This window comes from Lissotriton vulgaris, chromosome 1_1 (genome assembly GCF_964263255.1).
Source record: "Lissotriton vulgaris chromosome 1_1, aLisVul1.2, whole genome shotgun sequence".
NCBI lineage: Eukaryota > Metazoa > Chordata > Amphibia > Caudata > Salamandridae > Lissotriton > Lissotriton vulgaris.
Window position 1 is genome coordinate 771,369,798 of NC_141685.1, and position 25,915 is coordinate 771,395,712.

At 50.0% G+C, this 25,915-nt stretch overlaps 1 protein-coding gene across 1 annotated transcript in view; it reads left to right on the forward strand.

Annotated features, from left to right (window-relative positions):
- SWT1 (SWT1 RNA endoribonuclease homolog) overlaps window positions 1–25,915 on the forward strand; it is a 1,175,709-nt gene that overhangs the window by 348,077 nt on the left and 801,717 nt on the right. The window contains exons 6-7 of the mRNA XM_086956007.1: window positions 23,839–23,968; window positions 25,194–25,292. Of these exons, the coding sequence (XP_086812133.1) occupies window positions 23,839–23,968; window positions 25,194–25,292 (229 nt within the window). The remainder of the gene's footprint in view (window positions 1–23,838; window positions 23,969–25,193; window positions 25,293–25,915) is intronic.

A 25,915-nucleotide genomic window follows, 5' to 3' on the forward strand; every position in this document is an offset into this window, starting at 1 on the left:
TCGAGCCCCTCTCCTCATCCCAAAACATCCAGTCAGTTCGCCCAAATCGAACATTTGCCTTTATGGTTTAAATCTCTTTATTGATTTTCGAATGGCATATAGAAACAGGACCTCCAGCTCCTGTGTGACAATGCAAGTAAGACAGTATAGTCTGCGAGGTACGTTTTGCAGAGTAAATGCTAGGAGCAGGTCAACAAAGAAGGGTTCCCAACAGGGGAAGAAAAACAAAAACCAAAACCCCCTCCCTTCCCCAGAAACACCCTCCTACCCCCCCCACCCCCTATCCACCATTGCTAAGGGAAAAAGGGGGAAATAAAGGGAAAGGGAACAAAGGTGAATGAGGCCACGCCTGCCACTTTCAACGTACTTGCCTAGATTTACATTTCGTTGGGATCTGCGTGTCAGCTAACCTTAAGAGCCTCAGATAGCGAGGGCAGGACAGCTCCGGGAATTCCGCAGTGAGTAGGGTTAAGAAGGGGCACCACAGTTCGGGAAACTCATTGCCTCTACCCGCCAATGAGAGGGACAACTTTTCCATCTGTAGAATACGCCAGAGTCTCTGTAACCACCTCGAGTGCAGCGGCGCTTGTAGAGAGCGCCAATGTGCGAGTATGTTGTGAGTGGCAGCCCCCAGGGCTATAGCTATCTGGCGGCCTCTCCTGGACTTCAAGGGGTACATCTGTGGGTTGGGTAAGCCTAAGAGTATGTATGTTGGAAAGCGGGGAAGCTGCGTGTCTAAATGGGAGTCTATTTCATCGAGGATCGCGGTCCAGTATGGTTGGATGCGATCACAACTCCTCAGGAGGTGCTCCAGGGTACCTAACCCCCCACACCCCCTCCAGCATCGGTCGCTAATGTGAGGGTCGACACAATGGAGACGCTCTTGCGTATTACCAATTGGTGGCCACCTTGGTAATTGTTTCTGTGAAGCCTGTATGGTATGCTGAGTGTCGGGCACTATAATAAATTCCGGTCCACTCTTTATGGGAAAGGGATCTACCCAACTCCCGCTCCCACCCAGTGTTGTAAGTGTAGGTGGAGGCCGAGAGCAAGTGTTTGTATAGATCGGATATGAACTTTTTGTCCGAGTGGCAGTGATCAACCATCTCTCATAGGAGGTCAGGAGGTGCTGCGCACCCGGTTTGATTTGTGGCTGGAGTGCCCAGTGTCTAAGCTGTAAATAGCGCATTCTCTCTTTCACCGGGATGCCATAATCCTCTCGTATCTGCGGGAACGATAGAATGCCCCGGAGGTCGAATAGGTGGCCCAGGGCCCGACATAGGGAAAAGCGCCAATCCACGAATGCCCTAGGCTCCAGCCCCGGCGTGAAATCAGGGTTGTCAAAGAGGGAAGTTAGAGGGGAAGGAAATTACGTCAGCTCGCACATGGTGGCAGTGCGATCCCAGGTCTCCAGGGTGGTGCTTGTGATGTAGGAAGCGTAGAGGTTGGGAGGTCTAAGCTTCTTTCTGAGGAAGGGGATCCCCTGCAATGGCATACCCGCAACCGCCTGGTCCTGGAACAACCAGTGTTTTTCGGACTCTAGACGCTGCCACTCAACTAAGTAGCGAAGCTGCGCCGCGTTGAAGTAGAGCTGCAGATCTGGGACACCAACCCCACCCTGCTCTGGTGGAAGGACAGCCACTGCGCACTTGAACCTTGGCTTACGTCCTTGCCAAATAAATTGCAATAGTTCAGACTGTTTCTTGGATCCATCCCGCCGGAGGGCGCAGGGGGAGTGTCTGAAAGAGGTAGAGGATCTGAGGAAGGAGTGACATTTTGACCGCCGCTACCTCTCCCAGCCACGAGAAGGGGTAGTGTCTCCATCTGTCCAATTCCCTCCGAATCGAGGTACGCAGTCGTTCATAGTTACCCGCAACCGTATCTGGTATGGTTGGGCCTAAGAGGACCCCCATGTATGGAACTAAGGTGGTGGACCACGGAATAGGGTGCTACTCTTGCAAACCGGTCCGTGTAGACGCTGACAAAGAGATATTGAGGGCGACCGACTTGTCTGTGTTAATCTTAAAGCCCGAGGCCTGCGCGAAGACCTGTAATTCCACAAAGAGGGCCCTCATGGACTGGGCGGGGTCGACAATGGACAGCAGAATGTCATCAGCATAGAGGCTGATTGTATGTATGTCCGCCCCAAACTTGATCCCTGTAATGCGAGGGTGGTTCCGAACTCTCCGCGCAAGGGGCTCCATATATAGCGCGAAGAGAATGGGCGAAAGAGGACAACCCTGCCGGGTGCCTCTCTCTATGTAGAAGCGGGAGGAGGTTTGGCCATTAACTCGTATAATAGCTTGGGGCAGGTAATAGCAATTGAGGATGCGGGTACACAATTATCCCCAAAACCAAACCCGCGCAAAACCTGCTCTAGGTAGGGCCAGTGGACCCTATTGAAGGCCTTCTCCGCATCTATCGCCAGGAGCATACACTCTTGCTGTACTCGAGAAGCCACCTCTGTGAGGTGTAGGACTCTTTTGGTGTTGTCCCTCTTTTGGCGTTGGGAGATAAAGCCCGCCTGGTCAGGTTCCACTAATTGGAGCATATAGGGTCCGAGCTGTGTCGCGAGGATGCTCGTATAGAGCTTAAAATCTATATTTAAAAGGGAGATCGGCCTATAGGCACTGCAGCTAGTGAAGTCCTTCCCGGGCTTCGGGATGACTGTGATCGAGGCTTCTAACATCTCTGCCAGTTTAGCGCCGTTCTGGGCAAAGGAATTAAAAAGATCACGTAACAGAGGGGCCACTTGGCTACAAAAGGTTTTGTAAAAGGCCGCAGAGTACCCATCTGGGCCAGGTGATTTCCCTAACTGGAGATGGGAGATGGCCGCAACAACCTCCTCCAGCCCGGGGGCGTGGCTTGGACGCCGATCGGGATGGCGGCGTGAGCTCGCAGCTCCGCGCGGAATCCCGCTAATTCTCCTGATTTCTGCACCCTGGGCGACCCGTGGTCGACACTCCTGCCCTACGAAGTATAGGGGGACCATTGGGCGTCGGCGGAAAGTTGCTGGGGGACTGTTGGCCCAGAGGAGACCCTGATGAGCGGCGGATGAGGTGTCGCCGAGAGTGAGAAGAAAATGGCGGCGGAGCGGACGGGCGGCTCCGGACGTCGAAACTGAGCGGCCTTGGTGCTGACTGGCGGAGGGCCCTGCAGCCGAGGGATCGAAGCGGTAGGAACTGGGGCGACAGTCCTGAAGATCGGGGGACAGGGGACCCGGCTCCGCTTGGACTTTTTGAGGACACCTGCTGGCCGCTATCCCTCCCTCTTCCCTTCCTCCTCCATGTTCACGAGGGGGCAGATCGGACAGTGCTCACCCACTGGGCCCTTGGAGCTGCGGGCATCGGCGGTGGCGCCTGATCCTGCTTGATATTGGGACGTTGGCACCGACCCACGAGTGCCGGGACTGGACGGGTTTCCTGGCCTGCGACGCAGCACCCTAAGATGGCGGCTACGGGAGGGCCGGTGGCCGTGGAGCACGGACAGGGGGACCGGGCGGCGCTGTCCCAGGTGGGCGAGACCCCCCCGCCGGAGTTGGACCAAGAGCAACGACTGAATCGACGCTTGGATGCCATACTGGACGCGATCGCCTCGACCAAGGAGGTGTTGCAGCAGGGCATCGCGCAAGTGGCCACGGGGCTGGGGCTGTTGCGAGCGGACCATGCGAAGCTGGCGGATAAGGTCAAGGACCATGATCAGCTTCTGTTGGACCTGAAACCGTCGGTGGTGACCACGGAGCATAAGATCACGGACATCCTGGCCCGGCTGGACTCGCTGGAGCGACGTGCGGAGGATGCTGAAGGCCGCAACAGGAGGAATAACGTGCGGGTCGTAGGCCTGCCGGAACGAATTGAGGGGGAGGATGCGGTGGCCTACATGGAGGACTGGTTTCGGACTGTGGTGGCACCGGAGGGGCTTACTCCTTTCTTTACCCTGGAACGAGCCCATAGGGTGCCTGCTCGCCCGCCGGGTCTTGGCCGCCCCCCCCGACCGATGGTGGTGCGGCTCCTCCATTACAAGGACCGGGACCTCCTCATCCAGAGGGCTCGGACGTCGGGCCCGTTTGAGGTGGAGAACAGCAGGGTCACAATCTTCTCGGACTATACCCAGGCGGTCCAACGAAACAGAGCATCGTTCCTGGCGGTGAAGAAGGAGCTGCGAGAGGAGGGCATTCAATACTCCTTGCTCTTCCCGGCCAAGCTGCGGGTCATCCTGGATGAGACCACGCACTTCTTTCAGACTCCGGATGAGGCTTGGCAGTGGCTGGAGTCGTACAGAGCGGGGACGGATAGGTCGCACAAAAGTAGGCGAGATCGGCCTAAACAGCCTCAGATCAGGCAATCGCAACGCATTCGGTCCCGCAATAGGCGCCAGCGGGAGAAACGGGAGGCCCAAATGGCTGCGGAGAAGAGAGATGCGCTCGCAGCGACGGCGGCCATTACGGGGTCGCAGCAGGAAAGTGAACTGGCGGAGACGGACTCTGGCGGCGAGGGCAGCAGGACAGGAGAGGACCTTTCGGAAGCGGAAAGCTCGAAGGGGCCGGTGGTGACCCCCCAGACTTCTGATGGGATATTTCACGGTTGAGGCTGTGTTGGGACTTGGACAAGATCTGATGGTAGGGCGGTATCCTGATGGAGATGGGTGGGTTGCCGGGTAGGGTGCCACGGGGGCAGGACGGGATGGGAGCGCGAAGCGCGGGCTCCGCTAGCTGGGGTCGGCGATAACTCACCCCCCTAGGGCCCTTAAGGCCTTCTGTGGTGGAGACCACAGGTTAGGAGAATGTGTGGTTGGTTTGAGGTTTGGATCGGGGCTGACACTGGGTTTGTGGGCTCTGTCCTGGGGAGTGGGGTTCGGGGTGTTTTTCTTTTCAGAGTTTGTTTCGGGGGGGGCAACTGCTTTGGTGCGGATGTGAACTGGCGTTCTTTGACCTGGACTGTTTGCTGCTGGTATGGGGATGTTACCTAGTTTAAAATGCCTAACGTGGAATGTCCGGGGGCTACGAACCATGGTCAAGCGCCACAAGGTGCACGCATATCTGGTGCGCAGGGGGGTCCAGATTGCTATGCTACAAGAGACCCATCTGACAAAAAAGGAATGTGCTGCGTTGCAGAAAAGATGGCGGGGCCAGGTGTTCGGCACCACTTATTCAGCTTATGCCAGGGGGGTGTTGATTTGGGTGAGAGCGGGGATACCGTTCCAGGTGCTGAACCAAGTGGTGGACCCTGATGGCAGGTTTGTGGCGGTAGAGGGGCGGTTGTATGGTAGGGATGTGGCTCTCTGTTGTGTGTATGCGCCAAATACCGATCAGGCCAGATTCTTCGATGGCCTTTCTGGGTCCTTGGCCTCTTTCCTAGCGGGCCCGGTGGTACTTGGGGGGGGATTTTAACTCGATTACGGATGTGGTCTTCGATAGGTCTCACCCCCCCCTTGTTGATTCCCCGGTGCGTACGTTGGCCATGCATAGGAAGGATTGTCAGGACAGGTGGGGGTTGCTGAATGTGTGGCGGGAACAGCACAGGGACACCAGGGACTATTCCTTTTACTCGGCTCTCCATGCGCTACACGTGAGGATAGATTCAGTGCTCTGTGGCGGATCCCTGGCCCCATTGATCTCACACATGGAATACTTGGCTAGAACCATTTCGGACCATAATCCCCTACTGGTACATATCCAGTGGCAACGGGAGCGCTCGGCGATTCCAACATGGCGGCTCCGGCCTGACACGTTGGAGGACTCAGTGTTTAGAGAGGCTGTCCAGCAGGGCATCGATCATTACTTTGGCGAGAACGAGGGCACGGACACGTGTAGGTCCACTGAATGGGATGCGATGAAAGTGGTGGTGAGAGGGGTATGCCTGGGTCGGTTTTCGAATGCTCGTACAACTGTGTTGAATGCACTTGCGAAAGCTGAGGAGAGTCTGAGGGACTTGGAACGGCACAGGCCGTCAAGGCCGGACTTGCAGGCACGGCTGTTGGAGGCGAAGGAGGTGGTCGCCACCGAAACGGAGCAGTTGAGATGTTATGACTACAGGCAATACGCCATCAGAGCGCATGCTGAACGGGATAGGGTGGGCACGCTCTTGGCCCGACTCGCTAACCCCGAACTTAGGGGCTGCCCGGTCCTTAGCATCAACAACGCACTGGGGGAGACGGTATATTCTCAGGCAGTGGTGTTGGAGTGCTTTCGTGTGTATTACGAGGAATTGTACCAGAGCCAGTTGGGAGTGAAGGCCCAGGAAATTACGGAGTACCTAGAGGCGAGGCAGCTTCCGGTCCTTGACGAGGAGGACGCGAAAGAGTTGGGCGGTCCGATTACGCTTACTGAAATACGGGCGGCCATTAAAAATATGGCTCGGAATAAAACGCCTGGGGTGGACGGGTTACCGATCGAATTTTATCAGCAGTTTGCAGACTGCCTGGCGCCCAGACTGCTGGTGGTGTACACGGAGGCTTATGAGTTAGGGGGTTTGCCTGGATCCATGAAGGAGGCTTTGATTGTGCCGCTCCTAAAGCCCGGCAGGGATGCCACGGATGTGAGGTCCTATCGCCCGTTGTCCATGTTGACGGTGGACTACAAAATCCTGAGCCGGATTCTGGCCGCCAGGCTGGCTCCACACATGACAGGCCTGGTACACAGGGATCAGGCAGGGTTTATCCCCACGAGGAGCACGGCGTTGAATATCCGTCGCCTGGTTGGGATAATGGACGCCGTTCTGGACGAGGATGGGACCCAAGCGGTCTTATCAGGGGACATAGAGAAGGCATTCGATAGTTTGGAGTGGGTCTTTCTGGATGGAGTGCTGGCGAGGTTTGGCATAGGCGATGGGTTCCGCCGGTGGACGAAGGTCTTGTACTCCTCAGCGACGGCGCGGGTGCGTTTGGGTGGTTTGGTGTCTGCGGCGTACCCGGTGGGTAGGGGCACGAGACAGGGGTGCTCCCTTTCCCCCCTCCTGTTCGCTCTGGCGATGGAACCCTTGGCGGTCCTTGCTAGGTCGGGTGACAGATACGCGGGGATACATAGCGGCGGGCGGCTACATCACATCTCGCTATATGCGGATGACCTGCTGCTGTATTTAGACGATACGGAGCGGGCCCTGGAAGGAGCGATGGACCTGTTGTCGGAGTTTGGCCAGTTGTCGGGCCTTAAGGTTAACTGGGCGAAGACCTGTGTGTTCCCGCTGAGAGCGGAGTCGCCCTGCCCTGCTCGTGACTTGGGGGTGGTCTGGGAGCCATCTTGTTTCACTTATCTGGGAGTCCGTATCTACCATGTGGCCGCGGACCTATTAGAAGGCAATATTGGTCGGTGCCTGCGGGCGCTGAGGGGCAGCATGTCCTTTTGGTCGACCCTCCCGCTGACGGTCCTGGGAAGAATTGCTCTTTTGAAAATGGTGGCTCTCCCCCGACTCCTGTATTACTTCCGGACGCTTCCCATTTGGATTCCTCAGAGGATCTTTAAGGACCTGAGGACGATGATAATTGGTTTCCTGTGGGGACATGGCCGCCGTAGAGTGGCTCTGAGCACGTTGCTACGCCCCAAGACCGAGGGGGGGATGGCTGTTCCTGATTTTGAACTGTATTACTTGGCGGCGCAACTCCAGGTTCTCACGCAACATGTGGCCCGGGTGTTTAGGGGACCGGAGTGTGATCGGGAGTTGGGGATACAGCGCCATGTGCTGTCCTATGTCGTTATGCAGCAGAGGCTGGAGCTGCGGGGCCTCACAATGGAGGAACGGACGCTCAGGCTGTGCTGGCAGAGGAGTCTTAGGAGGGCGAGGGCGACTCGGCCTTACGCGCCGGAAATACCGATTGGCATGCTGACGGCCCTTCCACACGGGGGCGATTGGTCCCCTTTGTTGGAATGGGAGGAGGCGGGACTTCAGGTGGTGGGAGACCTATATGTCGATGGGACTTTGGCGCCCTTCGGAGTCCTTCAGGAACAGTTCGGGCTGTCTGATGGGGGCTTTCTCCTGCATGCGGCGGTGGTAGCGGCTATACAGAAGCACTGGAAAGGGGGGTTCATAGAACCGGACACCACAATGGCGTGCCAATACGTGGTGATGGCAGCGGGCACCTTTAAGGCTGTGACCTGCCTCCATAACAGGATGTTGCACGAGGGACTGGAACCGCTCCAGGGGCTCAAAGTTAAATGGGAGGAGAGTGTGGGCAGGCCTATTCCGGACACGGTATGGAGCCATATTTTACGGCGCACGTGGAAAGGCACGAGGAATGCGCGTTTCCAACAAGTGCATTTCTTTGTGCTACATAGGGCCTATTTGACCCCGGAAAAAATACGGCGGTACTTCCAGGTGCAGGACGCACGGTGCCCGAGATGTTCGTCTCCGGAGGCGGACATGGACCATTTGTTTTGGGGTTGTTCACATTTGGAGGCCTATTGGGCGGAGGTGGGGGACCTCCTAAACGATGTGACCGACAGGGAAGTCGACTTCGACATGGCGGCGTGTCTGTTGCTCTGGTTCCCGCACACCAAACACACTAAGGTGACGAGCAAATTTATTGACCTGGGTTTGATACTGGCACAAAGAGAGATCTCATGGCATTGGAAATCCAGGGGCGGGCCGTCAGTGAGGAGGTGGAAGAATGAATTGTTGCGGTGGTCTGATTGTGAGAGTGTGCTCAGAATGAAGCAGGCTGTCAAGCTTGGTAATGAGAAGGCCTTGGATGCAGCGCGTGCGTGGGAATTGGTGGTGCAAGCCTTGCGTGACTCGTTAGTGGAAGACGAGGATTGAGTGGATGGGACCTGTGGACACCGCGAGGCATTCTAACTCAGAGATGTCATTGGCACTGTAGCGGGGATCCATACTACACTTATGTACAGGACACACACCATTAGCAGTTGCCGGGGAGGGGACATTGGGGGGTTGTTAGTGGGAGTTAGGGGGGGGGGCGGAAGCCAGGGGGTTGGTTGACCGCGATAGTGACTCTGAGCTGAGAAGGGCCAGTGGGGCGTAGGCGGGGAGCGGGAGGTGGCAGAGGGGAGCGGGTCAGGCGAGGTAGGCCCCACAGAGCGCGGGACGGGTCTGGAAGCGGCTAATAGCATTGACCTGCACATGTGGGATGGCTGACGCTGTTATTTGTTGCGGGTGGGGGGGTAAAATGCAGATACGAAAAACGTTCTTTCGACCATGGTCCCTAAGGGACACTCACCGTGATGCCTTCCTGTTATGTAAGGTACTATGCCGCCCGGCCTCCGGGATGCGGGCTGAATGGCTGTGTATGGTTTACGTCTTATTGATTGACGGGGGGGACATTACGAGTGGACTGGTTGAGCCATTGTATTCTGTGGTTTCTAATTCTGCAATAAAAACAAATTAAAAAAAAAAAAAAAAACAACCTCCTCCAGCCCGATAACCCGATCCAAGCTGGCGGCCTGCTCCGGGTTCAGGGACGGAGGAGTGGGCCTCCTCCAGGTATTCAAGACTGTGATGCAAGTCAAGGGAGTCACCGGAAAAAAGCGTGGCGTAAAAGTTGCGGAAGGCATATGCCATGGCGGTATCGTCAGAGGTGAGGTCGCCCCCTCGCAAGCATATAGCTTGATCTCCCTGTCGCTGTCGAATCTCCCTGTTAGGTTCCAATCCTAAGGATCGTTTGTTGCTATATGGGGTCCACCTCTTGACCTATTCACGCCTGTAATACCGTTATGGCACAGGACGAGGGAAGGATCAAGTGAGGGAAGGAAGGGAAGGGGTCTGCGTGGAGGGAGATCTGAAACGACAAAACAAACCATCACTTCTCCTCTATTACACTATAGCTATACTGAGAACACACTCTCTGTTTCCCGCAATAATACCTGAGCGGAGTTGGGTACACTCTCTGGCCAACAAAAGAATCAAGTCTTCTCATGTGCAGACTGAACCAGATGAGATGACCCTGTATGGTGACACACGACTAGTTAAACTATTAGTTATTACCCAAGACTCTACCTGTGAACTAGGAAACTTATACTTTCTTACCTTCCTTTCTTGCCGTTTTTGTCTAGAAATAAGGTGCTCAAGTATCCCCTCCACAGTAAGAAAATGAAGAATGTATAATCAAACAAAGGTTATAACCCACGGCTGTTCGGTAGGTAATTCACAGCAGTTGTTCATGCACTCCAATGTACTTCTATTGAAAGCGCCGATTTCCCCAAAGGCACTGTTCTATGAAAGAAAATGAGTTCGCCAACGGAGGACTTAGGAATCAAAGGCGGCCAAAAATGCCGTCCGAATAGAGCCCTTCTGGAATCCGGCAAAGGATCAGCTTTTCCCCCGGCGGCCGAAAACACCACCCGATTCAGCGTTACTGATGTCCCCCGCAAGAGCCAATAAAGTAGTGCTCACCAACGGGGGCATACAAAGACAAGGAACTTTCCTCAAGACCCAACGGAATTCGTCCTCTGCACAAGCACAACAGGCGGCTCTCCAACAGAGGGCAAACACGATGATTTAGCTGATCGTTTCAGACTGAGTGCAACCGCAACTCAGTGAATCGGACTAAAGCAAGGCAAACGAAAAGGATCCAGGAAAGGCTATCCTGAAGGTGATAGAATCCACAAGCAACAGCACTTCAGTCAGCAAATTATTCGACGTACTTCCTGATCAGTCACATGTTTAAATACCCATCACATGATCCACCACAAAACACAGGGAGTTATGGGAGATGTAGTCTCTTGGGTATGCTGGTATATAACTCCTTCTTTAGCGCCCAAACTGGATCATGACACTCCCGCAGCTTATGAGCCAATAACCGTCCGCACCTGTCCCCTCCTGTATAATAGGAGTGCCGAAGGCGAAGGGCTGCATATTCAGCTTTGTCTTGGTCCAAGGCAGCTAGTTGCTTCCGCTCCGTGCACAGTTGGCGCCAGGCTCTGGCGGTTCCCGTGCGCTGGTGCATCTGCTCCGGCTCAGCAACTCGTTTCATAAGCTCAGCTCTTTTTTGGGCCCGATCTTTGTTGATAGCCAAGGAGATCGCAATGAATTCACCTCGTAGCACTGCTTCAAGTGCCAGAAACTGCGTCGCTCGGGTCGTGTCTTGGTTAGCATTGGTAGCGAGAAAGTGTGAAATAGCCGTCTTGACGCAATCTGTGATGGTGTTCTGGTGTAAAAGTGAGTCGCGTACCTGCCAATGTCGCTGCGGCAACTGCGTGTGGGGGAGTAGGAAAGAAGCCAGGACGGGGAAATGGTCAGACAGCGACACAGGAAGAATGTCTGTGTTGGTAGCTAACAACATCAAAGGGGAGAAGCATAGGAAATGATTGAGTCTGGCGTATGTCTTGTGCGCTCCCGAATAGTACGTGAAAGCACGGCTCTGAGGGTGGAACCGCTGCCACATGTCCACTAGACCCAGGTCCCTAATCTGCCCCAAGTTTGATTCGGAAAGGGCCCCCACTTGGCTAGTGCGCTGGCAGGAGCGATCGGCAAGGCTGTCGAATACCAGATTCAGGTCTCCCCCCAGGAGCAAGCGCCGCTCAGAGTTTGCTGTGGCTCCTATGAGTGCGTCATGTAAGAATTTGTTTTGGTCGTCATTTGGGGCATACACTGAGCCAACTATGAGGGGCAATCCAGCAACCTGGAATTGGTATGTAAGTAATCGCCCTTTGATCTCATCCACTTTCTGTATCACTTTGCCCTGGAAAGACTGGGAAACAAGGATGGCCACCCCTGCAGTTTTGGTCGAGTGTGAGGAGAAGAGTTGTGTGGGGAAGGCACGAGATTTCATCCTGTGATGATCTTTGTGTAGTAAGTGGGTCTCCTGCAGTAGCCAAATGTCCGCTGAGGACTGCTTCAGGTAGTTAAGGACGGCCCGTCTCTTAATAGGGTTGTTCAGACCCCGGACGTTCAGGGTCAGGACCTTAAACACGCTGCGCAGCATTATATAAACAAGGGAGGTGAGGACCTAGCTGGAAACCTGGTAGGTAGTTTGAATATATGGAGTGAGGGTGGCAGCATGGTCTCTAGGGCGCGTGTAGCGGCAAGTAGCAAAGCTATGTGGACGTGAGAAACCCGCCCAGCAAACAAAAGCAAGGTGGAAGGGGGAAAGGCAACCCAAAAAAAAAAATAGAGCGTCCCAAAGACCATCCCCAACGGGGGACAGAAGAAACAGTCCAATACTCAAAAATAGTCCGACACCCTCGGGTGCCCGGTGAAGTATCATGGGGGTAGATGTCACAATTCCAGTCTAATCGGCTGCCCCACCCGCCGTCCGCAGGTCAACCAGACAGAGTAAAGCATTTAATGGATAGGCGGTAATCATTTGGCTGTTGAGTCTTCCCCCGCCAGGACCTCTTGCTAGTTTTTAACAATCTCGGACATGGGCGGTCGCCGCTGTGGGTGCTGCCTGCCCTGGCGCTGCCAGCCCGATGGGGAGGTCTCCGGCTTTGAGGTAGTGCTGTGGGCGTCGTCATCCTCTGGGGGGTCGGCGAGGCCCACAATTCGACAAGCCTTTGTGAAAGAGCGAATCTGGTGTAGCCTCCCGCGGTGCCGAAAAATGAGGCGAAAGGGGTGACCCCATGAGTAAGAGATTCCCTGCTGTTGCAAATGTTCTGTGACTGGGAGAAACTGGTGTCGTCTCTGCAATGTCATCAATGCTAAGTCTTGGTATAAAACGGATGAATGACCTCAATAAGAAATTGGATGAAGGGACCGGGCCTTTGCAAGGAAAGCTTCTTTACTCTTAAAGTCCTGAACGCAGACCAGGATGTCCGCAGGGGACGCATTAGGAGCTCGGGGAGGTCCTACTCTGTGCGCCCTGTCTAGTACCAAAGCTGAGTCCTGCGCCTCCCCTAGGATGAAGCGGAAGAGGCCCTGGGCGAACATGAAGACATCCCGGGTCTCATCTGTGAGCTTGACTCCTCGGATCCGGATGTTATGCCGCCTCAAGTGATTATCTAAATCCTCCAGTTGCGTCTGTAAGTCGATATTTTGGTCCTGGATTCTAAGCATTTCCTGTTGCAGTGTGGTCTGGTCGGAGACCGTGGCGTCATGTCTCTCCTCCAGGGAAGCCCCTCTGTGGCATCATGACTCTCCTCCAGGGAAGCCCCTCTGTCCCCCAGCCCGTCCACGTCGCGGCGTAGCTCCTTGGCCTCAGCAGCAAACTCCGTCTTTACCAACTGAATGTCTTCTCTGAGCGTGAGAAATAAAGACTCAAGAAAGGCCTTCATTGTAGGTTCGTCTCCTGATGCTGGGGGATTCCGGCCCGTCGCTGTCCCCGCACCCGGGTCTGCCATGTCAGGGTTGTAGAGTGAGTGCCCGAAAATATCTTAAAGGCCCTTTGGCTTAGCTTTCCTACCTTTGGTCATGCTACCTAGTCCCAGCAGGCGACCGTGTCGCAGGGCCGGAGCTCTGGCGTGTGTTCCGAAAAAGCGGATCGCGGGGAAGGACAAGGTGTGTCAACCGGTGGGCTGGTCGGGGAAGGAAGCCCCCTCTGTGTTGATTGGGAGAGCACGGTGCCAGCCTTCCCAGCACTACGCTACTCCCGGCACGCGACTGGCGATTCCAGGCCTGTGATTCTTGCTCCCTCTCCTGTGGTCTAGGCCAGCGACCCCAGTGCGTCACCGGGGCAATGAATGCAGGGGCTGCAGCTCTCACCTCATGGGAGTCGTCGGACCGCCGCCAGCGAACCGGGTCTCTCAAGGCTAATCGCCCCCACGTGTTAGTGTCTCCGTTGCACTCCCTCTGCTGGGCTAATAAGAAGTGGCTTCGGCTTGACAGGGGCTTCTGCTGTAGGTCTCGGTGGGGTTGTATGTCTGCGAGGGACCCTGCAGCGTCGCCACTCACCCTTCGCCTCCTCTGAGTTTGGGCCGGGCCCAGAGCCCACACCAGGCGCCCCCTCATGTTGCGGTGCCTGGCGGCTCACCGGGCGCCTGTGTTACTTCTCTGTGGGTCTGCCGCTGGGCCTCGGGACCACCACCGGTTGCCTCCCCCGAGGGCCCCACCTCCACTGCAGCCGGCGTCCTGGCGTGTAAGTCCGCAGGATGGGCCGGACAGAGCCCAGATGCTCCTCGGATCCGCAGGCAGGACTCTACAGTTATTCCTCCCCGTGGAGCTCCGTCTGGTCAGCCAGGCCTGCAGCTGCTCAGGAAGGTGCCGATCGCCAAGTGCTCCCAGCCCCGGAGGGCGCCGCGCCCCAGGCTCTGGATCCGCTCCAGTTCAAGGCAAAGCCAAGTGCAGGCACTGGGAGCCCCCAGCTCTCAAGGCTCACCGGGTGTCCCGCAGATATCGGCTGGGTGCCTCAGAGGAGGACCCCGCCCTCGGGCCCGGCGTTGATGCTCCGCCAACGATAGTCTCCACCTCTCATGTCCCAGAGCCGCTTATCTCTGCCCGTGTCGCGGAGCCCTCAGGTGCAGGGCCTCCCTCCTGACGGCGGCCAGGTCCGGCCGAGGTCGTGGTAGTGAAAGCCGGCCTCAGTGGTCCCGGGTAGGCACCGCCCCCTATTGCTAGGCCTCGGCCGCATCAGCGGAGGCCGCCGCTCGGCGCGTTCTTCCCCTCCGAGTACACAGCTCCCGGCCCGCCACCAGACCTCTCACCGGTGGAGCAGGGCAGACCACGACTCCGGTTGCGAAAACTTCACTGCTCCGCTCTCAGAGAGTGCGAGACAAGGCTATTATTGCAGACGGCGGGCAGGAGCTTGAGAAAAGATGGCTCGCTCCGTTGCCATCTTGGCCACGCCCCCGAACATTTGTCTTTAAATCATTATACAAGTGAGCTAACATGATATATTCTCCTTCAGGCCCTGTTTTTGTCTAGCCATTCCCAGAGCTTCCTGTGATCGACTAAAGTTACATATATATTCATGTTTTCGCTAGACAAATGTTCAGTAACAAATGTATGGTGGCAAACTAAAGAGACCTTACACAAAATATTGAAATTCCTTTTAAAGACTTTTGTTGCTAGGGCAATATGTTTATGATCCTTAATCTAAAAATCAAAATAATTACCCTTCTTTTTTAAGGTTATCTGCGCTAATACTGTTACACTCCGCAATGAATAGCTGTTTATGTTCTCTGCCCCCTAAAACATATTGAAGTGGGCTTAAACCTGATTGGCATATTTAGTTTTACTGTTCGGCTATAGTATGTGGTGCAGAGGTACACCCATTGCATTTGAAAGTTAGATGCCACTTTTGCACTGCTGCACCTATTTTGCCATCCGCTGAGGTGACTGTGAAAACAAAGCTTTGAGCCTACCCTGTGGAGCCTGGCAGCAGCAGCTTCAACCCTACTGCACATACCTGTTAAAATGACCCTTTCGAAATGGGGGAAAACCTCATTTTACATTTTAATTAGCTCACCCCTAAGCACATTGTGCTGCCCACATGGTAGGGTGGAACCTGAGCAACATTAGAAACCCAAGAACTAGATCTAAAACCACAAACCCAATGTTAATTACATGATCACAAAGTCACGGTTACATATTCACGATGTATCCTCTAAGTCTATAGCATGGCCACAAATACAAATCATTTCTTCTGACCCATAATGACAACAGGCCCCCTCTCCCCACTCAGTATAAATACCCCGATAGTTCTGCCAGATCCCCGTACTTTGTCCCATTTGTGCGGATAGCCTCTAGCTTTATACATCACTTTCACTACATTGGAACATCAGTCCAAGTCGCTCTCCCAATCTTTCAACTGTGCTGCATGAGATGCACCCCATTTTTGAGCGATGTTTCGTTTTGCCACCATCCCCGCAATTCTCACCCAAAAGGTGGTATATTTCGGCCATATTTCTTCCCCCCCTTACACACAGAAGCAGCCAGTGTGGCTCTACTGGGATTGTTATCCCCATAACCTCTAAGGAGTGTTGAGCCGCGGCCAGGGTGACTGACGCTGGAATCTGGGGATCACGGTTCGATCCCCGGCTCTGGCGGCAGGTTAGCCCAGCACCAGGAGACTCTGGGCAATAGCTTACTTAATCTTCCCAATGGCCCCCAGCGCCTGGAGACCCTTACGGGTGATTGTTCGCGCTTTACAAATGTGGATTATTTTTATTATTATTATTATTATTACATGACTCTCGCCACTTCCTTCCAGTAAGCATTCACATATTTACAGTACCATAAAATATGGAAAAAGGTACCAATTTCTCCACATTCCCTCATGCAAAAATCGGATGACCCATGTCCCAGTCTGTGAAGTAGCGGTCTAAAGGCATAGGATCTGTGTAATATGCACAGCTGCACCAACTGGAACCTGGCTCTAATTGCCACTTCCCGGGGACTTTGTACCGTTTCTCCCCAGTCGTCATCTTCTAATAGTCCTAAGTCATTTTCCCGTGCTGCCTGGAGTGGGTCTATTGGACTGGGAGAATTATACAGCAACTTTTTGTATGTCAGGGAGGTTGCCTTTATTTCCATCGGATCCATCAGCAGCCTATCTTCCAGAGAATAGTCTGGGAGTGTGTCCCCCTCTCTCATATGTTGGTGAAGCGCATGTCTTAGTTGTAAAAATTTGTACCTTTCCGTTTCTGCTAGATCGTATTCGCTTTGAAGCTCCTGGAAAGTCAGCGGTTTCTGACCTCTCCATGTGTCTTCTAGTTTCTCTACCCCAAGTAGTTCTAATTTCTTAAAGGTCTCCCTCAAGCCGCCCACTTCTCTCAACTGGCCTCTATCCCAGAGTGGCGTTCTACCTGTTTATTTGCCATCCCACCCAGGGTGTTTCGTCGCTTCTTTCCAAATCCCTACTACCGACCACGTATGTGGGGGAAGGTGTTTATCTATGTGTCCGCCATATAGTGCTGCCAAATAACCCCTTTCCCTCATCGCCCAATGATCCGCCCTGTATGCCGGGTCTCAGCGGTCTGCGAAATTCCAATCATTAATTGCCAGACCCAGTAATATTTAATAATATCAGGGACAGCTAGCCACCCTTCATATGCACCCCTCTGAAGCTTACCTAGGGCTATCATAGCACTCCCTCCATCCCAAAGGAGTTTACGTATTTCACTGTTGGTCTTGGAAGACTTTCTTTGGTATTTTGCATCACATATAGTAATATGGGCAGGGACATCATTTTAGAAAAGGACTGCTCTCCCCATCAGTAACACTGGCAGTTTCCTCCAGTGTTCCACGTCCCTGCCTAGTCTCTGTATCTGGGGATACATGGTCTCCGCCAGAAAGTCGTCATCCTTCTTGGAAATCTGCATGCCCAGGTACGTACATTTAGTTTTGATTTGCAGGGGAGAGGAAACCTTCAATCTCTGTGGGATTTCCCCCGCCAGAGGAAACATGAGGGACTTTGTCCAGTTGATTATGTGTCCCGAGTAGGTACCAAACTGCTGGAAGATATGGAGGACTGTGGACTGACCTATATGGTTTAATCAGATACATGAGAATATCATCGGAATAGAGCGATATCCTATGTTCCCTATCCCCTCCTCCTGGTATCCCCTGCATCACTAGGTCATTATGGACCCACGTCGCCAGAGGCTCCAGCGCCAGGGCAAAGACCATTGGTGACAGCGGGCATCCCTGCCGCGTACCCTTACCGAGGGAAAATGAGTGGGACACCTCTCCATTTACTTTCACTCTGGACTGGGGGTTTTGATAGAGAAGTTTTACCTAGGAGTAGTACTCTGGTTCAAAACCTAATCTGTCCAGGGTGGCAAATATAAATTGCCTTTCGATACTATCAAACGCCATTTGGCCGTCTATAGATAGGAGAACTGCTGCCCCTTCTGACATTTGTTTAGGTCTGTATGGTCCACATTCGGTTGGTGGCTTGCCCTTCTTTCGGATTACTACAATTGTGGCTGTGCGCAGGTCCAACAGTAGTTCCCCTTGTTCCCTCGCGTCCATATACATATTTAAAAGATGTGGGCCACCTTACTAGCCACAATGTTATACAATTCAACCAGTAATCCATTGGGGCCAGCTGCCTTCCCTGATTGTAGCTCTGATAAGGCGCTAATGACCTCTTCTGACATTATTTCTTGTTCCAGGGCCTGTCTGTCAACCGTCCCTAACCGTGGGAGCTTGATTTTGTGCAATAATTTGTCACAATCCTCCTTCGTGCACTTCGTAGTGGAGGTATATATCTCCTTGTAGTATATGGCAAATTCCTCTGCTATTTCTTTCCCTGTGTGTTTGCTTTCTCCACCTGGTATTTGCATTTCTGGAACCCAGCTTCTATCCCTATCTCTGTACTCCAGCCATGCTATCATCTTGTTAGCTTTGTCCCTTTCGTCTTGGATTCTCCTTTGGACTGCTAGTGCGTGTAGTCTTGCCTTATTTCCACCCAGCTTTTTCAATTCCTGTTGCCTAAGTACTAGGTGCCTAGCCACCCCGCTATCAATACTTCCCTCCTCCCTTAATTTCTCCTCCAGTGGAGTTATCTCGAGTTCCAGGTTTACCTCCTCTTTAACTTGCTGTTTCTTGTGGATTCCTATCTCTGCCTGGATAAACCCTTTAACCACTGTTTTATATGCTTCCCACAGTGTAGAGGCTGACTCCACTGTGCCCTCATTAAGTTCAAAATTGTGTACGGTATGCGTCTGTACCTTCTAGACAAAGTGTTTATTTCTAAAATACCATGGATCTAACCTTGGAGGCAAGGTGGTGTTTCTACGTGGTCCTTGTAATTGGACAATTACAGGTGAGTGGTTTGAGATACCCCTTCCTTTGTATTTCGGAATTGTTCCACTTGCGAGGTCAAGGTAAAGATGTAGTCAAGTCTGGAGTGAGTTTTATGTTCTTCTGATTTGTGCGTGTACTGACAACCTATTGGATTATGTGCCCTCCACAGATCCGACATTCCCATTGCCTCTATGAACCCCTTCAGTGGTTCCTTTCCTGCTGTCAGTCTATCAATATGTGGGTCCATCACAGCATTCATATCGCCCTCCAAGACCAGCGTGCCCATTAGCATCTTTAGGATAATCTTTCCAAACTGTGCAAAGGTATCTGCATGTAGCTGAGTAGGGACGTACACTGAGCAAAAATTCAGGATCTTCCCCTCCCACCTTGCCGAAAGTGCTACTCATCTGCCCACTGGCGTCTATGTTTTAATTAGAATGGCCACTCCCCTGGAACCCGTTGTGTACCCCGTGTGTAACTGCAGCTTATAGCCACATCTATCTAGTGCCTTACAATGATTACCTTGTAAGTGGGTTTCCTGAAGCAGAATCACATCCGGGCTATGTCTACGGAGATACTGTAGCACGAGCGTCCTTTTAATTTTACTACTGAGCCCATTAACATTCCATGTCAAAATCGTAAGCGCCATCTTGAAAATTGGTCCTGCCTATGGATCCTGTTGTGACTTTCTGGGTGTACTTGCCCTCGGGCATCCTCTTTCTGGCCATCCACCATGCTACTTCTTCGTATGAACAAGCAATTTGCATCCCTGAGCAGAAAATAACTAAACTAATAAACACTCCCAACTGGTGGGGACAAAACCCCTCTAATTTCACCCCCACCCTTCTTCCATGCTTGACAGACTTAGAACTACCCACCTCCTCAACTTGCAGAGAGCCTGTCGCCACATAGAACTACTTCATGTTAGGGTGGGCTGGAGTACTCTCTTCACTCCATTCTCATCCACGCCCCCGCCCTTCTATGAGCCTTAAAGTTTGTTGCCCTGTACAGTGTCTCAATAACAATTCCTTGACCTGTTATTTCTTTTAAGTCCGGCCTCCCCCCCCCCCCCTCCCTGGCCCCCCATCCCAACTCAAACCACTCATCTACATTTCAGGTGATGCTTCTCCCAGTTGTCACTGTATATCAACTTCCTTGCTGCGTATTCTCGCAGGCTGGTCAGTGTCTGGGATTTACCGCATCTCTGTTCCTAGCTACCTTTTGCTTCACTTCTCACCATCCTTCAAGCCACTACCAGGCGTCTTCCGGTGTGGCGAAATACCAAGATTTCCCCTCCGCCACTACGCGCAGCCGCGCCGGGTAGAACATCATGTATTTTATGCACATAGCTCTTTTTTGACTGTCTCAAAACTGCGGCTTAGCTGCTGTACTTGAAGTATAAAGTCCGGAAAGAATCGGATCGTTGCATCTTCATACTGTAAGTCCTCAGGAGCTCTGGCTGCTTGTAGGATTACGCCTCTATCTCTAAAATTGAGGATTTTAGCAATAATGTTCTGGGAGGTGCCCCCAGTCGAGGCCTCGGGCCTGGGGTTCTGTGTGCTTGTTCGATAATTAAAAAGTTTGAAATTTTTTTGGGGCATAAATGTTGTTTTATCAAGTCTTCAAGAAAGATCTCCACACTGGGTCCCTCCATTCCTTCTTGCACCCCTACCACCCACAAGTTATTCTGTCTAGCCCGGCCTTCCTGGTCCTCGAGCTTGGCTGCTAGGGCGTCTTGGTGTTGCTTGAGGGTCTTCACCTGTTATTCAAGACCCTGCGAGGTGGCTTGTAACTGCGTGATATATCCTTCCGGCGCTGTTACCTTTTGCAGAGATTTTCCTGAAGTCTGCCCTCAAAAGATTCACTTCCACTGTTAGTGTCTATTTTTGGTTCCAACACTCCTTTAAGATCTGTTATTGCCGCCATTATGGCCGCCAATGAAGGTTCCAGGATTATACATTTTAATCTCTAACTTTTGACCTGTACTATCTATATGTTTCCTTCAAAGCATAGTTTTTATAGTGAATAATAATCCAATATAAAGGTAAGGTATTCCTTTTATTAAATTGATCAGAAATTACCTTTATGAATGATACCTTTTATACTGCCTGAAGATACTGGAGGCTAATCTGCATAAGCACGCCAACAAAAATATTCTTGCTTCATTGACGTATCATTGATTTAATTGTGTTATCATTATATTCACATTGATCTCTGTCATGAACAAATAAAGGTTCACTAACCTTAAAGCCGGGTACAGCAGGAGGGATGCTAAATTACCTTTCTCCCCTATATGGCAGCACCTGTGAGTGTACGTGGTCACTTCACTGATTATACCATAACCGGGGAAAGGGTAAAAAGGGACAAACAAAACAAAAAGGTAGCAGCAGAAACCTCTAGTGATGAGCGTCAGAAGTTGTAGTCTTCACTTCTCTACGTGCCCCAGGTTTCCTGTAGCGGAATTATAACAGAACACAAGGTGAGTGAAACCCTGTCCCGCCCTCTAATTATTCTCTTACAGCAGTTGTGTAAACTATGCTTCACTTACTGTGATATACTGCCACATTTACTCCAAGCAAAAAAGGCACAAAAAGAGAAAAATAAATAAATAATGTAAAGGAAAAGTCATAGAATACCAAGTTGCCTTCACAGTCCTGCAACCAAACGTTTCACTATATGATAAACCATCCATCTAGCAACAGACTCAGCGCAGGTTGCACCTCCAGTCGTAATGCGGATACAGTTTCACTTGGGCGATAACTTTAAAGCAGGAAAATACAAAACACAGCGGCTCTCTACCACGAGAACCGCTATAGAAGGAAGTACGGCCCACAACGCGTCAGCGCTCCAGCGTGAACGTGTTTAGAAAATGTGAGCTTTCTAACAAATAATTTAAGAAAGGAAAGCAAGCTGATAACGCGCTTCAACTCCAGCGCGATCAGGAAAAAAACAGGATAATCCAAAGTACTCCAATGTAGAACACAGGGAAACACACTCCTCCCAGGAAACAAACACTGTCGGCCTCAGGTGACAAGCAAGAGGAAGTGGGAGGAAGGAGTTTAGATAGAGAGAAGAAAGTGTAGAATGACTCTTGTTGCCGGTATTCTGGGATTTGAAGTCCACATACACGGAATCATACACAGCCTATCGCCTAACCGTGACAATCACTCACATTGATTCTCTGGTGACAGAACTTATTTAACTATTCTCTGGATATATTTTAGTTTTCTCTTTATGTCAATGTATGTAACTCAATTTATTGTTGATCATCCAAAATGAATATTAACATTTTCTAGGACCTACTACTTTGTGCATAATGCAAATAATATAGCGAATTTGAAACGTATGTACTTTTGAGTGCTTCATTCACTTACAATAAGGAATCAGTGACACTGTAGTAGAATTAGTATGAAATAAGAGCAGAGGAAGTACTATGGTTTTGTTTATTTGAAATGTGTGAGGCACTTAGTAACATGAGTTTCAGGCGACCTTTGGGATTTAAGACCAGATGGCAAGTAGATATAGGATTGTAACTGTTCTTCCTACATACTGAAGTAAGAGCAGTGGGCAAGAGCATACCATCTGAAAAACAGGACTTCACCACCATGAGATTGACTAATTTGCTAGATTCAACATGTAGTGCTGCTAGAGTGATTGGCAAGTTTTCCAGAAGAAAACTTAACTGATCAAAATGTTCATGTGACAGTGGAAAATGTATTCTGATGATGTGAAAATACCCTGGGAATGGGTGATGGTTGTAAAGTATGTTGAGCACTTTTTTAGGCTTGCAACAGGTCCAAGGTATGCCTGGTAGCCTTTAGGTCAAGTAAGAAAATACACAATGGTATATATAAAATAGAACTTTTAATTGCTATGCTGTATATATGATTGATAGTGAAGTATCATATTCGAAATACATGCAAAACGTCTTAGAATTGGCAGCCAGCATTGGTCACATGGCCAACAGAAATGGCATATTTGGTGAAATAAAGAACCACAAAGAGTGGACCTGAAACCTGTTTGGAGTTTGCTGCATAAACATACATTAAAACAGCCATTTCTAGAGTTCTAGCTGCTTTGTCATCCTCCAGTCTCAATTGCAAGTCAATGAGTGTGTTATCTGAAATACAAACAAAGGGGGATGTCTCACTGGGCACTGTGAATATTCTATCAAGCTGGATGTAAATTGTATATGGTAAAAGGCATTGTTTTTCTCTGTTTGGTAGTGCAATCACCGTGTATCTAGGAGTACCATGTCTTCTATAATGTGTATTTGTTTTCCTGAAAGTTTTTGCTGTGAGGCCCCTCTTCCCTCACCACCCCTTCTATTTGAAGTGTCTAAGCAATTCTATCAAATTTGGATAATTTGTCACTAAATACTCTGCGCTTCCATTGTCCATTTTTACAACTTTAGTAACTTTGCAACTAAAGTGAAAAATTTGTAGCCAAATGCTGGCCATTAATTATTAAATATTGTAAATGAGGGTTGTTTTATCCTCTGTGAATGAGAATAGGATAGCCTTGTGCAGAAGAGTCCAAACCCTGTGCAGTTTTAGGCTTAGCAGCTGTCATATATTATTTTAAGTGCAGGCTGTGCCTCATCTTAGCTTGATCCTTCAGAAGTAGTTATGTCTCCTGTAGACCTAGAACATCACAGCTTGTTAATTGATAATTTAAGAATATTCCATACATTTTGTCTTTTATAAGGAAAGTTATTCCCCCTCACAAGTTGAGCTTAACAGTCTTCTTTCGTAAAGAGCATACTGCATACTTCATACCACTACAGAAACCTGAAAAGAGCTGGCAGTAATCTCTGGTGTGTTTGCTCTGGTGTGTTTTGTAGTTGTCCTTAATAACCAACAAGTTTGAGGCTCTCCCTAGCTTTCACAAAAAAAATGATCTATTGTAGCCATTTAACCCTGCGTTTTTTTTTAATTAAACTAAACTGCAAAGGGGAAGATGTAGATTTATTTAATTATGTGTTGCTTACATGTGGTGGAAATTCAAGAACTGCTGTTCTGTCGCTATTTAACTTGGCTTTTCATGGTTACAGATTTTCAAGGTACCTGATATTTATTCTTTGTGTTATGAATTGTCTAGTTTTTAGGCAGATGCAAAAATTGGAATATTTTGTAAGGGACAAATCCCTCCTTTATTTTGATGTCTTTTGCTGTTGTCAATATTGTCATATAGTCTTTATTTAGTTACTATTGTTTAATTCTCCCTCTGTTGTGTTTAATTGAATTCTATTCCCTGATTGATATAGATGCAGATAGTGGAAGAGCTGCATACTGCCCGGAGTGAAAAAAAGTTGGATTTAGCTGTGGCGCAGACATGTGGGGAACTGACCAGCATGGACATTGATTCTCCTGAAGACACTGTTCACAATTTTACTGGTATACATGTTGAAAACACAGTGGCAAAATTCTTTTAAGCTTACCTTTTCTATAACATTCCTTCTTTCCTTGTTTTTCAGACTTTGTATAAGCATTTTTTCCAAAGTCTAAACTTAGGGAGATGAACATGTAGAACAATTGGAGGAAACGTTTATTCCTCTGCTATTCTGAAACTTGTACTGCCAAATCAGTGTGCATGTTGGTTAATGATTCCCAAAGGTTTTTTGGCCTGGATCAGGTGATTGAAAGCTTCCACCTCACATCTGAGAGCAAACAAAACCTCCATTCTCTGTTAGATTAATTTCTTTGAGTATGACCATTACTCATACAAAGGTATACATTTTGCTCAAGGATCCTTTCCATTTGAATTGGCAAATGCATACTTGCCATACTTTCCCCAAGAAATTGATGCTTAAGTGATTTTCTTCATCGACCACTGAATGTAAAATGCAAATGATATGGGAGAACCACTCTGTATGTACAAAGAAAGTCTTTTCAAAGCCATAGCACAAAAGAAAAAACACAAAAGAAGTTCTTGCATAAGAGTCCTGATTAATTAATACTGTCCAGCTAGTTTAAACATCCAATTTGTTGGTCTAGATACCACAGACAAATGCATGACACAATACTTGGAAGTCACGTAAATAAATCCAGTGCAAGAATCGTGATTAGTTAATACAATCCTGCTTCTGTAGAGATCCAATTTGTTGGTCAAACTACCACGGACAAATGCATGTTTGAAAGTTTTTTTCTTTATTTTCATCTTGTTAAACATAAGGACATAGACACAGCCTACGTGTTTCGTCCCTTGCACATTGGGACTTCTTCAGGGCAGAAATATGAGTTAGTCTGGTAGAGAATGAACCTCAGAGGATCTCCGTATCTTACCACACATTTGGAGAGGTAGGAACGATGAGTTACTTGTGGAAAACGGAGGGCATCAATAGACTGCAAATACAGATATGCTAGGCGAAAGCTGGAAGTCAGACGTTTCTGCTACTGCATAATATCCTGAGATCCTCTGAGGTTCATTCTCTACCATACTAACTCATATTGCTGCCCTGAAGAAGTGCATGCATGGCATGTATGAGTATTTCCATGTGTAGTGTGTACAGCCCTTGATCTGGGTAATATATTATTTTCTTTTTCATGAGGTTCATGACTGTGTGGTATTGCTTCACAGGACTAATACTATGGTCCTTGTATTTTGTTCTCTTCTTTCTAGTGAACACATCCTGCTCAAACCTACTGATTGTCATTGACACCAATATTATGATTGGACACCTTCAGTTTATCAAGACTTTGAAGACAATGGATCTTCCAGGTACATGTGTTTAATCTCCACATACTGATTGAAAATGCAAACAACTTCTTTGTTAGTGCTTAAATACTTACTATATGTACGCTTTTCAAGACCATCACTGAAGTTATGGTTAGGATGATGTGGACTGCATATCAAATCACGTCACTGCTGGCCATTTCCAGCCTTCAGTGATTTCTTTTCCAGTCAAGAGTGAAATGTCTCTCTCCCCCCACTCGTCTATCCAATCCCCTTCTCGCCTTTTGATATGCACTTATAATATTAGTTCACTCAGCAGTAGCACCTCTAAATGTTGGGGTATTCTATGGTTTATACTTCTCAGTGCTCAGTCTGTAAATACATTTAAAAAAATCGAGTTGCACAAAGATTTTTAGGCGCTGCAACCAAAGCTGTGGAATGCACGGCATGCTGGACACCAATGCTGACTTGATCCTCTTGCAACCTTCTTTCTTTCTCCCTAGGCTTCATTTATATTACCATTGTAGGTTCCTTTTCAGCCTTGCTTTTTCCCTTTGTCATAATTTTCTTATGTCTCTTTCATTCCTCCTTTCTACTCTTCTCTCCTATCAAAGATGATAAATAATAAGTCCAGGTCTACAAAAAGGAGTGGCAGTGGCCAGCATCAT